General features: G+C 39.7%; 1 protein-coding gene across 1 annotated transcript in view; it reads left to right on the top strand.

Annotated features, from left to right (window-relative positions):
• The first annotated feature begins 2,987 nt into the window (after positions 1-2,987).
• GPR155 (G protein-coupled receptor 155) overlaps positions 2,988-14,807 on the top strand; it is a 60,458-nt gene continuing 48,638 nt past the window's right edge. Inside the window, exons 1-2 of the mRNA XM_023514160.1 lie at positions 2,988-3,204; positions 7,240-7,736. Coding sequence (XP_023369928.1) covers positions 7,271-7,736 — 466 coding nt within the window. The 5' untranslated portion in view covers positions 2,988-3,204; positions 7,240-7,270. The remainder of the gene's footprint in view (positions 3,205-7,239; positions 7,737-14,807) is intronic.

Here is a 14,807-nt window from a genome sequence, read left to right on the forward strand (position 1 = left end):
AATGGGTGAGGAAATACAGAGTGTGCCAAAAAAATGTATACACATCTTAAGAGAGGAAATAAAACTCTATTAAAAGTGTAATACTCAAGTCACATGTGGCTTATACAATTACAAGAAATACAATGTACAACATACAAGGTAACAAATGTTATTGGTATATATAAGTACCAAGACAGCTCTGACAGTCATTCCAAAAAAAGAGTTCCAAAATTGCTTTGAAGGGTGGACAAGGTGCTAATGTCAGTGCATGGCTTCCCCAGTGGAGCACTTTGAAGGTGACCACAGTGATATTCAGCAATGAGGTATGTAACACTTTTTCCAGGATGAGTTTACAAACTTAATTGTCAGATCTCATACACAGGTTCATTAAAGTCCTTCCTCTTTGGTAAATAAGTCTCACCAGTTCTTCTGTAATATCTCTCAGGCCTATTCCATTCTATTCACAGTCATCACTCCGAAGTAAGTCACTTCTTTATATCTTGGTTCTTCCCAAAGTCACCACACCTTTTCTTTTCTTTTGAGACAAGAATCTCACTATGTTGTCCTCTTTAGGGTCCTGTGGCATCACAGCTCACAGCAACATCAAACTCTTGGGCTTAAGTGATTCTCTTGCCTCAGGCTTCTGAGTAGCTGGGACTACAGGCATCTACTACAACGCCAGCTATTTTTTGGTTTGAACTGCTATTACTATTTAGGAGACCCCAGCCAGGTTTGAACTGGCTAGCCTTGGTGTATGTGGCTGACACCCTACTCACTGAGCTATGGGCACTGAACCATCACCACACCTTTTCTTGCCTTCATTCTATTTTAACTAATTATGGGAAAGCTTCCAAACTACACATTCCAAAATAGTGTGATCATTATGATATGTTCCTGTGACAAAAATAGCAAACGGTTTTACTGTGGTCAAAGGGTAAAGTTTAAATTCTAAGACTAACCTAAGGAATGTCCTACAAGCTACCTTTCCAGGCCCATCTTTCAGTATTCCCCTCATAGTCAAAGCTCATTAAGTATTTAATTGAATTAATCATCACACCATTTGTGTGTGTGTGTGTGTGGTGTGTCCAATTTTTTTTTTTTTTTGAGACAGAGTCTATGTCACCCTGGTAGAGTGCTGTGATGTTGCTGCTCTCAGCACCTCCAACTCTTGGGGCTTAAGTGATTCTCTTGCCTCAGCCTTCCAAGTAGCTGGGACTACAGGCACCTGCCACAACACCTGGCTATTTGTTGTTTTTGTTGTAGTTGTCATTGTTATTTAGTAGGAGCAGGCTGGGTTTGAACCTGCCTGCCTCAGTGTACGTGGCTGGCCCCCTAACCACCAGGATACAAGCGTAGAGCCTAATCATCAAACTTTCTAAACAGAAATCCTCTTAGACTTGAGATATTCAGATTTTTTTTTTAAGTAGTCAGGTTCAGTAGAAACAAAAAAGGGAGATAAAAGTGAAGAAGACAGAGAACAAAGGAGAAATCAACAGGAGCAGCATGCACGCCTGCATGCCTTTTTTATGGCTTCAGTTTCCCCTCATTCTCTCCTGCTAAGTTTCAGATCCTTTAATCTACACTTAGCTTAATGTGATTTTTCTTAGTAAACCATATAGTTTCATATCTTTGCACTAAAACTGCCAAAATGACTGGAAGACACTGGAGTTGCCAAGCAGAATAATTTAAGATGCAAAGGGAGCTAGACCCTTGTCAAGGACAAATGCTCGTAGAGATATTGATATAGGATTCTCCCACTCAGGGCTGGACAAAAACCCTCCCCATTCTCTGGGCCCAGGTGAGCTCAGAAATCAGACGCCCATCTCTAGGTACAAATAGGATGCCCTTTCCAGGCCACACCCTCTGGGCTCTAGCAAGGTCATGAACAAAGCAACCAGAAATGTTTTAGGTAGTTTCACCTTGAGTAGGGAGCCCTAATCCCTCCCTGAGACAAAAACTGCCAAGACCTAATAACCTTGCCCCAGGAGAGGGACTGCATTTATTCATTTGTTAATACAACATTAAGTTTGTAAAAGTGTTTTTCCACCTGGCCAAGATGTAACACATACCCCTAGACAAAGGACTCATGTGGATGACTTCAGACTTGGGTCTTCCCCTTTTGCCAGAAGCTCTGGAAGTACTTTTTACTCCTTCTGTAGACCTTTCTAATAAAATCCTATCTTACCACTGATCTGTGGTCTGTGGGTTCATTCAAATTCCCGAGACCAAGGGCCTACTGAAGAAGAAAGTCCCGTTAACAATATTAAGTAGGGCCAGATTATAAATACTTTAAAATTTGGAATAATTCTTTTTTATTCCAAGAAGCTAATTCAGCTAGAGGATTTCTTCAGGTTTCAAATGGAGCACCGTATTTGGGATACCTTAAGTTCAAGAAGCTCTGGAAGTTTTCCATCAATATAACCATTTCCCTCTTATTACACTGAGGAGATAAGCATGTAGTTTCCCCTCCAATAGAAATACTGTACTAGCAGTCACGGACAAGGCTAACTTTAGAGTTGTTTTAATCTCGGTTTAGGAAGGTCAAGGTCACACTTACTAGAGAAAGGCGTAAGGCGGGATTTTGAGCCAAGTCCAAGTCATTGCTTCTAAACTGTTATAAAAAGGACTAGGCTAACCAAGAAGAAATGACGAATCACACGAGGCTGGGGTCAGGCAGAAAGACCACTGGGCTCAGCAACTGAGCATGCAGAGTAAAATAAGACAGAAATCCCCGACAGCGGCGGCCATTTTGAGGGAGCCGTGCGGCCGGAAGTCCTGCCGCTGGCAGGGCGGGGCTGGGGGCCGTGCTGTTCAGAGTCTGGGGGCGGGGCCTGAGGGCTGGTTTCAGAACCGTGCAACTCTGAGGCTCGAGGCTTTGGGCGGGGCATGGGGGTGGGGCGAGGACGTGAGCACCAGGCTCGCGCTGTGGGCGGGGCCTGAGGGCGGGGCAGAGGCGTGCGCCTGGAGAATCGAAGCCTGGGGGCGGGCCCTGAGGGTGGAGCGGAGGCGGCGCCTAGCGGCTGGCGCCGGGAGAAGCTGACAGAGCCGCAGCGGCTAACCCTCACCCCTCTTTCTTGGAACGTGGGTGAGCTGCTGCACCTGGCACTCGGCAGCGCTCGGCGAAGAAGGCTGGGGGCGTGAGATGACGGTGATTTCCTCCCTGCTTGGCACTCTGCGAGCGCTGACTCCCTTCTCCTCTCGCCCTCAGGGCTGCGGACGAAGCAGGTGAGATGGGCCCTCGAGGCACGGACCTGCGGGTCTCTGGCTCAACATTGCGAGCAGGGGGTACCACACCCCCGCCGCTCGGATCTGGGCAGGCGGGCAGTGCCCGACCCTCTGCGCCCTGGCTCCGCGGCCCGTGCCTGAACCTGCTTGCCTCTGCCCTGCAGCGCCTACGTTTGGAACGTGTGAGACCACCAGGCAGGCTTGCACAAGGGAGGGGGTGGCTTGTCCCCTCCAGTGACAGAACTGCCACCACCAGTTTGGGAAGCTCCCCACTGCACGTGCGTCCACCCTGTCATTCTTGGACTCTTTCTTTATCTGGAGTTGGTCCAAGCGCTTCGAACGTTGAGCCAAATTTTCTCCCTTACCACTTTATGCGCCTTGTTAGTTATCATGACTTTGGGACCCCCACGCCCTGGGAAGTTGAGCCACCACCTTTTCCTAGGCACAGACAACAGGCTGCCTTGAGACTCATGCTGCTGCCTTCCCAGGAGTTGGGTGGCAGCTGTTCTCTGGGCAGCTTATTTGGTTAAGGACTTTCAGCACCCCTTATCTTGCAGAGCCAAAGTCTGTCCCCGCAGACAAGGGAAGGAGGCAGTGCTCGGAGCTCCCTACCATGGGTCTCTAGGGAGGACATTTAGTCCCTTTCAAGTAAGTGGGGGTGGGTGAATGGTGTAACTGTTGATGCTGATGAGGGCTTTAGTAGGACCACACTGCATTATGCTTTTCCCCAGAGGATAAAGGATATTGGGTGTTTGAAAAAGAGCCTAAGAGTTTAAAGCTTTCTCCTTGAAGTTAATTAACTCCCTCTTCCCTCTCATTTTTCCTTAATGGTAGTAGCTGTTTACAATTTTCGGTGGTTATTGATGTGTAAGCCACATATAAAGTGGCCAGAAGTGGTTTGTATATAGTTTCTCCAGTCCCTGCCCCAGTGACCAGTCTTTTACTGTGGCAGGTCAACTTATTTTGTAAGAAGCCTTATTTTTATAGTTGAAAAGACTGGATATAATTTTTTTTAAACTTCCTTCACTGTAGTTCCTGTTCATTTTAAAATAATGCTTTAGAAAGCATATTTTCTTCCCATACTAGGATGAGATAAAGCTTTATAAGTTCCTTTGATTATTTAGACTTTCTTTCAGTAGATATTGCTTTTATAATATTGAAAAACATTAAAAGAAACCTCACAGGAAGGGGCAGATTACTTTTCAATGTTTTATTATTGGGTTTTTTTTTCTCATTTTCATTCAACTAATTAAAAGTTAAACCTGGGTGGGCATCGCCACAACTGACCATCACCCTGAGAAAAATGAAGAGCTCTTTCTTCACTGTTACCAACCATTTAATTTAAGACCACACTAAATTCAATTCCTCTCATTGGGTATAAAACAAAACCTGATGACTTTCTGACATATCCCATCCCTCTTTTCTTTTAATTGGAGGATCTATAATAACCAAGTATGTTTGAAGAACAAAATAGGATTTCCTTTATCACCATTCTTACCATTGTTATTAGGACTATGGCTCCTAATAGCAGTTGCTACCGTTTCTTGAAAGCCAGCAAAGGAGGCTTATTTTACAGTTGAGGAAACTAAGGTTCTAGAAGGCTAAGTAGCTTACCCAAGGAGTTGGTAAGTGAGAAGGCCCAGGATCTACTAGACTCTTTTCACTGAACTACCAGTAGTTTTTACTGAAAACTGTTAGTTTAAAAAAAAAATTGGAATATGCTCATTTGATACAAATAAGGGGTCATGAGCAGAATGAGCTATTAATAATACTCCAAGTGAAGAAATATAGGGAACTTTTCAAAAACTCGCGAAGACTGGACTTCTTTAGCACTGCCTTCCCAAGAACACGTTTCCTAAGGGTGCCAAATGTTTAGCACTTTTGTTTTGTTTACCAAGTCCTTACTTCAAGTGTGGGTAGCTTTCTCAGGATATAATTTGATACTTATGTGGTAAACTTTAAGTATGTGAGTATTATAGGTTTTGTGTACTATTTTGACCACTCCTGTCTAATCCTGGTAGAAAAATACTTGTCTTAATCCCAGTTAAATGTAAGGTTTTGAATGGTTTAGTTTATACCAGCATAGCACAGAGGAAATTCTCTTTCACACCCCTATGCATCAGATGTTGGGGATCTCTGCCCTGCTGAGTCTTTTTAATGTGATGTAGATGTTTGAGAACTTCACCTGGGCATTGTAACTTTAAGGAAGCATATGCTTTTTACTTTCTACCTTATAGAAGGCCACTTTAAATGGCAAGCCCAGAGTAATCACTTAGAAATTGACAATTGATAACATAGTAATTCCAAGATACTACTAAAAGCTGATTTATTTTAGAGTTACCCAGACTTCATGTTCTTTGTGTCCCTGGCAGCAAGAGAGGAGTCTGATAATTGTAATGTTGGTATAAAGAATTTGTTCTTTGCTTTAGCATTTTTGAACATCTTTTGAACACTTCACAACACATTTTGTGCTTGTTAAAATTTTATAAACATTTTAAGAACATTTTGTGGTTTGTGTGTTTTTTTTGAGACAGAGTCTCAAGCTGTCACCCTGGGTAGAGTGCTGTGGCATCATAGCTCACAGCAACCTCCAACTCTTGGGCTCGAATGATCCTCTTGCCTCAGTTTTTTTTTTTTTCTATTTTTAGTAGAGATGAAGGTCTCGCTTTTACTCAGGCCGATCTCCAACTCGCGGGCACAAGCAATCCACCTGCCTTGGCCTCCCAGAGTGCTAGAATTACAGGCGTGAACCACCATGCCCAGCCACATTTTGTGATCTTGGACCTGTTACTAACAGTGAAAAACAAAATACTTTATCATTTGGGGCTTGGCATTTGTAGCACAGTGGTTATGGCACCAGCCACATATACCCAGGCTGGTGGGTTTGAACCCGGGCCAGCTAAACAGCAATGATGACAATCTCAACAAAAAATAGCCGGGTTATGGCGGGTACCTTGTAGTCCCAGCTACTTGGGAGGCTGAGGCAAGAGAATTGCTTAAGCCCAAGAGTTTGAGTTTACTGTGAGCTGTGATGCCACAGTATTCTGAGGGCAACATAGTAAGACTGTCTCAAAAAAAAAAAAAAAAAAAAACTTTAACATTCGGAAAAAAATTTTTTTTCTAACTGTGAACTAGATAGTGCCCAAAAGAGAACATTGATTCATGAAAGGGTAAGGGTTTAAGAACAAGTTATTATTTTAATCATTCATTAAAAATGAGAGTGCCAGGTGTGTGCTAGGTGTTAGGGACACAACAGTGAGCAAAAATATGCGTTGTCCCTGCTTCTGTGACATTGAATGGTTTGGAGGGTAAGTAGGTGTTAATTATGTGGAGTATGGTAGGTGAGTGGTTAGAGAAGAAAACATTTTAGGGAGACCTGAATGTGCAAAGTCCCCAGGACAGAAAGTGACCGTGGGGCCAGTACGTGAAGGCTGGTGTAAAAGAAACTAGAAGTAGGTTGTAGGATGCCACTATTTTTCTTTCTCTTATAGTCTACCAAAAGTTATATTTAAGTTTTGTTAAGTGATTATGCTATCCCAGATGTGACTGTGGGGATTTTACTTGAATAATCTCAAGTTTCTATGAGGTAGGTACTGTTATTGCCATTTCACAAATGAAGAAAGTGAGGCACAGAAAAGTTATTGGTTTAAAGTCAATAAATGATGCTTTCTGGTCCCAGTCTGACTCCTTGATGTAGCCCTGAGAACTTCTGAAATTTCTAAAGAATTTAGATGCAGGTGGACATTCAGCAGAGACTCTGTGGGCTCCATGCTCTTATCCATTAGACAGAGCTCAACTGTGAATCACTGGCTACAGGGCAACACTGCAGCTGAAATATCTGTGGATCTTATTTTACTCATGTCTGATTCTGAGTACAGAACAGCAACATAAATATTTTGAGTTGTCCTACCTTTGAGAACAAAGAAGTTATTGTTAGCAAACCCCCACTTGAAGTAAATCAATCTAGGCTTCCCCATGTAACATTTCAAGTAGAACTCTCATTGTCACACTGAATCTTTGTTCCTTTCTTTCCAGAGATCTGGTTGGAGTTGGAGATTGAGAGAAAATGAATTCCTTTTCTAATTTACCTGCAGAGAATATCACCACTGAGGTCAATATGACCGAGACTTTGCCTACAACAGTAACACATGGATTTAATTCCACTAATGACCCACCTTCAATGTCAATAACAAGGCTTTTTCCAGCCTTACTAGAATGCTTTGGCATAGTCCTTTGTGGCTACATAGCAGGAAGGGCCAATGTTATAACATCAACACAGGCCAAAGGACTGGGAAATTTTGTCTCCAGATTTGCACTTCCAGCGTTATTATTCAAAAACATGGTTGTACTTAATTTTTCCAACGTGGATTGGTCTTTCCTATATAGTATCTTAATTGCCAAAGCTTCTGTGTTTTTCATTGTATGTATATTAACCTTACTGGTTGCCAGTCCTGATAGTCGATTTAGCAAAGCTGGACTATTCCCTATTTTTGCTACACAAAGTAATGACTTTGCATTGGGATATCCTATAGGTAAGTTTTTTTTTATTTTTCAAGATTTTAAAAAATTCATATGGCTTTAGGAGATAACAAAATATAAATTTTTAATTGAAACATTTGTTAGTGGCAGAGGCTTACTGTTGTATCTAAGAAAACTTTAATGTCTTTCCTAAATTGGGACGAATTATGTTTTTTCTCATCTTCAAAGTTTGAGTATCATTTAATCATTTATTTAAATAATCATATCCTAGTAATCTTTGTAAATAGTTTCTCTAATGGTATTCTTTTTCTTTTCAATAATATATGAAGGAAGTTTAAATTTCAGAAGGGATTCAATTCTGATTTAAATTATGTGAAAAAGATAGGCTTATTCTGTATAAAAATAGTCATTATTAAATATTACTGGGGGAATTTCTGAGTAATATTTCCCTCTTTTATTTTTCTTACCATCTAGAATACATATTATTTTACACTGAAATTGTTTCTGAGATTATAATTCAAAATTTTAATGTACATAGGTATTTTAGTTGAAGGTAATTTCTTGTTTAAAAATAATGAGGGCTTTTTTTTTAATCTTTCTAACTTTTTTTTAACCTTTCTGACTCATTAAACAGCCTAATTTCTTATTTCCTTATATGTATATGTTCCTTATGAAATAGTAAACATACAATTTGACATACTGAAATATCTTTTTTTTTTTTGAGGCATAGTCTCACTGTGGCCTGGCTAGAGTGCCATGGCATCATCATAGCTCATAGCAACCTCAAACTCTTGGGCTCAAGTTCCAAGTAGCTGGGACTATAGGCACCCACAACAATGATTGGCTAATTTTTTTTTTTCTTTTTTGTAGAGATGAGGTCTCACTCTTGCTCAGGTTAGTCTCAAACTCCTGACCTCAAGCAATTCACGCACCTTGGCCTCCCAGAGTGCTAGGATTACAGGTGTGAGCCACTGCACCTGGCCATACTAAAATATCTTGAAAGGAAACATTTTATTTTTAGAATACTCTACCACCAAGAAACTAGTAATTACATTTTTATGTTTTTAAGTTTAAGTTATGTGTACTGTGATCATGTATGATCATGTGAAGACCTGGATACTGTGGGTGTATCAATGTATTCATTCGAGGGAACTGTATGTGCTAGCTGCTGAGAACACACCTGTCTGTGAGCAAGTTCTTGCACATACTGAATTTATATTTTAATGGAAAAGTAAATAAAATTTATTTCAGGCGGTGACAAGGGCCATAAAAATAAAGTAGTTTATGAGGGGTAGGAATGAGAAGGTGCTATCTGAGCTTGGGTAGACAGTGAAGGCCGCCCTGATGAAATGTGCTCTGAACAGAGACTTAGTGGAATGTGTTAAGTGTACAATTGAAATCTACCATTAACTTTCAAGTTTCTTATGCAGTTTTGTCCTCTACCCCTACTCTCAACTTATTTCATCACTGACACCAAAAAGATTCTGGTGAACTCTGCTTTCACCTTTCTCTACCTTTGACCTTACTTCATCTTTTTTACCAAAAGGAAGAATATCTAAGAAATCAAATAGCTGTGAGTAAAACAGGAGAATTAAGAGAAGAGAAAAACTAGGATCTTGATAATTTGAGCTGTGAATAGTCAGAAATTAGATAGGTGTTCCTTTAAGGTTATCGAATTTGAAAATAAAATAAAGACTTTTGGAAATAAAAGAGCAAGGTGTAATTGTGTTTGTCTATTTCCTCAAGAGCATTAATAATGTAGTTTGGCAAGATATTTATAGTATAAGAACCTTACAAGTGACTCAGTACCATAGTATTAAATATCTAATAAATACAGAGGGTGCCAAAAACATATATAGACATCTTTTTTTTTTTTTTTTTGAAGTTTTTGGCCGAGGCTGGGTTTGAACCCACCACCTCCAGCATATGGGGCTGGCGCCCTATTCCTTTGAGCCACAGGCGCCACTCCTATAGACATCTTAAGGAAGGAAAAAACTGTATTACAATTGTAATGCTCAATATATACTGATAATAAAAGATGAATACAAGTCACATTTGAGCACCTCTTGTAATTGCAGAAGTCAAATGTGACTTGAGCATTACAAATTTAACACAGCTTTTTTCATTTCTTAAAATGTGTATACATTTTTCTGGCACCCTCCATATTATTTTACTTAGACATGCACTAGAAGTATACAGTTTCAGGCTCTCATAGATTAGTAAGCCCATAACTAAGCAGGATGAATACTTGTAACTTCATAGTTTACAGAATACTTTCTTATATATTTACCGCATTTGAATAGGGCAGATATTATTACCCTCATTTTCAAATAAGATAGGCTTAGAGAGATTTAAAAGTTTTATCCCAGATCACACAGCTAACAGGTGACCGAGACCTGAACATAGGTCTTCTGGTTCTAAATCCTGGCCATTCTCATGCCACAGTTATATAATGTGCGAACTTAATCATCAGAAGACTCAGCCAGCTTTGTAATATATTAGTTTCAGAAAAAAAACAAGAGTTTGTTTCTCTATACTATTCTAAAAACATTTCATAAAATGAGTAGTAGTGGAAAAAGACCTATTAGGTGAGTTACAACATTTTTACATCAAGGCAGAGCCTCCAAATAAAAAATACAATCAGCTGTTTCATCACTGCTTTTCTTATGTCCCACATTCAATCAGTGAATCTGGTAATTTCTAGCAGTGTGCTAGCCCATTTTTCCATGATGATTATATTTATTGATTTTGAGGTATAGCTTTTTCTGGGGGGTTTTGTTTGTTTTTTAACCATGACTATAGCCCATAAAACATAAGGTTGTAGATTATAACTTTACTAAAAATCAGTAGTATTAGACAGAAGTACTTTGTCATATACTTCCACGCCAGAAGGTGTGGTCCAGACATTTAAGGGCAGTGTTACCTGCTCCCTGATGAGGGCATTTCTTATTGCTGTGTGTGTCCATCTGCTTCAGGCCTCACCCAGGGCGAACAAAGAAGACTGTCTCCAAAGCGAAGACCTCCCTTTCCATTGTTTCATGACCATTCTAGGAATTCTTACTCTCTCATTTACAGCTTGATTGTGGGTTATAGGAAATGTCTTTTTGTTTGTTTGTTTGTTTGTTTTTTTGAGACAGAGCCTCAAGCTGTCCCCCTGGGTAGAGTGCCATGGCATCACAGCTCACAGCAACCTCCAACTCCTGGGCTCAAGCGAGTCTCCTGCCTCAGCCTCCCAAGTAGCTGGGACCACAGGCGCCCGCCACAACGCCTGGCTATTTTTTGGTTGCAGCCGTCATTGTTGTTTGGCAGGTCTGGGCTGGGGATTCGAACCCGCCACCTTAGGTGTATGTGGCTGGCGCCTTAGCCGCTTGAGCCATAGGCACCGAGCCAGGAAATGTCTTTTTTAAGACTATTTTTTTTTCACATCTGTCCAATTTATGGGTGACTCAGGAAATGGAAGGAGGAGATAAGTTAATGAATAAAGAAGGAAGATAGTCATGTTTCTTTTTCCTATGTACTATGCCAACAATAATGGCCTGTGAAATTATATTAAAATGATTTATCTTTACTCAAGTGACAGAATAGAGCATTATTATAAACTCAAAAGGAAGCTCCCTGCGTTGCAGAGCAATTCTTTTCAAAAGCACTTTAAGAAATCCAAGTGTAAGAAGAACTCAAGAATCTACCAAGGTGAAATGTTGTTTTCAGCAAATCAGAATGATTCCTTGCCTCTGTCATTAAAAGATACTAATAAGGCACACTTAAGTCCTATAAATCATTCTTCAAATGATGCTGATAACATAAGTACCCTGACTAATCATAATTATGCTCCAGTGCTTGAGCTGTAAACAGAAAGGAAATGAAGCATTTAACTATATAGCACTAAATAATAGAATGATCTTGTCTAGGTCTTTGTGATATGTGCTAGGATTTAAAACACTGCATGAATCAAAATAGGAGGCACAGTAGGTGGCTAATTTTGTCTCTTAGTTCTTCAAATCTGTGTAATAACCCCTTATAATGGGATTTTCCCCTCCCAAGAACCTTTTTGGTTTGAGACAGTCTCACTTTATCACCCTAGGTAGAGTGCTATTATGTCATAGCTCATAGCAGCTGTTGGGCTCAAGAGATTCTCTTGCCTCAGCCTCCTGAGTAGCTGGGACTACAGGTGCCCCCACAGCACCCGGCTACTTTTAGAGACGAGGTCTCCCTCTTGCTCAGACTGGTCTCGAACCTGTGAGCTCAGGCAATCCACCTACCCTGGCCTCCCAGGGTGCTAGGATTATAGGCATGAACCACTGTGCCCAGCCCCAAGAACCTTTTTTACTATCATTAGTTAATTAGAATTTAAAGGTTGACATAATGATTGTAAATCTAATTTCAGTTACCACAGGTCACTGCATATATTTTTTTCAGATTTATAAAGCAGTCTTCAGGTAACAAAAACACTGCCAATTTATAAAGATGTAATGTTAAGCTATTATGCTAACGATGGCAGAAGTAGACTAAAATTTCTGTGTTGAACCCTATTCCCCTAGTAATTTAACAAATATTTAATCATAATTTTTTGCTGTCCCACTAGATCATACTTTTTTTGCCTTCGTATGCCTCTTCAGCTGACTTAAAATACCTCAATAGTAATCTGCTTTATAAATAAAAATGCATACAGGATTTCAGATAGGAGGAATGGATTTAAGAGATCTTTGCACAGTGGTGACAATGGTTAATAACAATGTATTGTATTCTTGAAAACTGCTAAGAGAGTAGATTTTAATTCTTATCACAAAAAATGATAAACATATGAGATAATACATAATTAGCTCGATTTAGCCATGCCATAGTGTATATATGTTTTTAAACAACATGTTGTACTTGATAAATATAATTTTTATTTGCCAATTTATTTATTATTTTTATTTATTATTATTTTTTTTTAGAGACAGTCTCATTTTATTGCCCTCGGTAGAGTACTGTGGCATCACAGCTCACAGCAACCTCCAACTCCTGGGCTTAGGCGATTCTCTTGCCTCAGCATCCTGGATAGCTGGGACCACAGGTGCCTGCCACGATGCCCAGCTATTTTTTTGTTGCAGTTTGCTGGGGCTGGGTTTGAACCCGCCGCCCTTGGTATATGGGGCCGGCACCCTACCCACTGAACCACAGGTGCTGCCCAGCCAATTTATTTTTTAAAAAGCAAACAGTTAAAAATGCAAAAAGAAATTGACAAACTGATAACAAATTGATACAAATTACTACATGTCACAAAATACATTTTTACTTTATCTGAAAGCTGTGACATTCATTGATGTGTTAGATAATTGCATTCAGCCAATGTTTTCAGATTTGCTCAGCATTCTGCTGGGGTCTGGGGTGATAAAATGATGCCTTCAAGCAACTTAGAATTTTTTGAGGTGGCACTAATCTGCTAGCATTCCAGAGAAGCGGGAATGAATAATGCAGATTGAAGACGCTGTGAAAGAAGTAGCACCAGAGACCAGCCTTAACCATTAAGTAAAGAAGGAAAGATTTCAAGAAGTTAGAGGGTGATAGTGTGATCAACATGTAGAACTTCTAAGTATGACTGTGGTGTTTGGTATTAACAGCGTGGTTTAACCAAATGGAAATGAACAAGGAAACCTGACAGGTGGAGTCTTTGCATGAACAAGTAATAAGTTGGATAGATAAGTAAGGGACCAATCATGGAGACAGGGTTATGAATGTCAAAAGAAAGGTTTTATAGCTGTCCTGTGGGCCATGAGAGCGGTGGGAAATTCTTAACTTTTGAAACTTAAGATTAAGGTGGCCCTGTTAGCAGTGAACAATATCGACAAAGGAAGTAGTTGAGACAAAAAAATATTGGTTGGTAAACATTAATTTTTGAGATTTTTGAGAAATGATAGTAAGAATCAAGAGGAGAAAATATAAAAGATCCTGCTAAAGAAGAAAGTACTTGGTGATTGGCCAGACATGCAAAACTGTTGTTCACATTTATACTGACCTCTTAAAACAATGTAAAATTCATTATGTGATGGTGACTGCTGGTACACCAGGAAAGTAAATTGCTGGAAAAAGGTGTTGCTACGAGGGGCTTTGAGTACATCACAGAACTGTAGCGTCGTTGTCAAGAGAAACACATTATGCATTTTGTTATGGGTGCTTAGGAAAAACTCTTATACTCAGATTGAAAACACACAAATTTTCCAAAATATACTCTAAAAATTGAGGGGTGAGCAGGTATGAACACTTTTCTCTTGAGTTAGGATAATCAGAAGTGTAGCCATCTGGAATTAGTTAGAAAAAGTGCTGTTTTTTACTTAAAAGACAACCCTTAAGAAACACGAAAGAAAACCACTAAGAGTTACAGAACTTGCGTATTGTATGTGGAAATCAGTGGAAAGAATTTATGGAAATTTTTTATAATCAAATGGTTTTAACCACAGCTTCATTTGGGAGATATTAAAGACCTCTGAAGGTATTTCACTTAGAAAATGGAGATTGAATCTTACTAAAAATAGTTTTAGGTTATGAGAAAAAAGTGAACTTCTACGTTTATATAATCTGGTTACATAACTTTAACGGGACATGTGCATGACATTAGCTGAACTTATCCGAAGTAAGTAAACAAATGTATTGTCCTACCTGTGTCACTTTATCTTAATGTAAATTGAGAAGCCTAATCTTTCACATTGTTTTCACTGATTGCCTTTCTCCTCGTGACTGTTGCTTTTCTTTTTATATCTTTCTCAACTTCAAATCAATTCTGAATCAGCCTGTGTATGCATTAGATTGTATAATATAACACTTCTATTGCCAAAAATGTGCCTAGAGACCAGGTTGTTTACTCCAAGGCTCTAAGTTGCCCTAATCAACCCAAGAGCAAGACATGAACCCTTTCATCCACCAGGAAACGGTTAGAAGTCTGGTCCAACCCACTACCCTTTCTCATGGGATAAGGGCGCACATCTTATACAGTGGTCAGGTTCTAAAGTTGTCATGCTTAAACCCTTAAAAAAAAAAAAACAAAAACCTTAAAATCACCTGCAAAATAAGCACACACACTTTGTCTAAATTACAGCATTTCTCATAAGTCTAACACAGCCACTTTTTTTTTTTTTTTTTTGAGA

This window comes from Otolemur garnettii, unplaced genomic scaffold, assembly GCF_000181295.1.
Source record: "Otolemur garnettii isolate 467f Iridium unplaced genomic scaffold, OtoGar3 scaffold00048, whole genome shotgun sequence".
Lineage (NCBI taxonomy): Eukaryota > Metazoa > Chordata > Mammalia > Primates > Galagidae > Otolemur > Otolemur garnettii.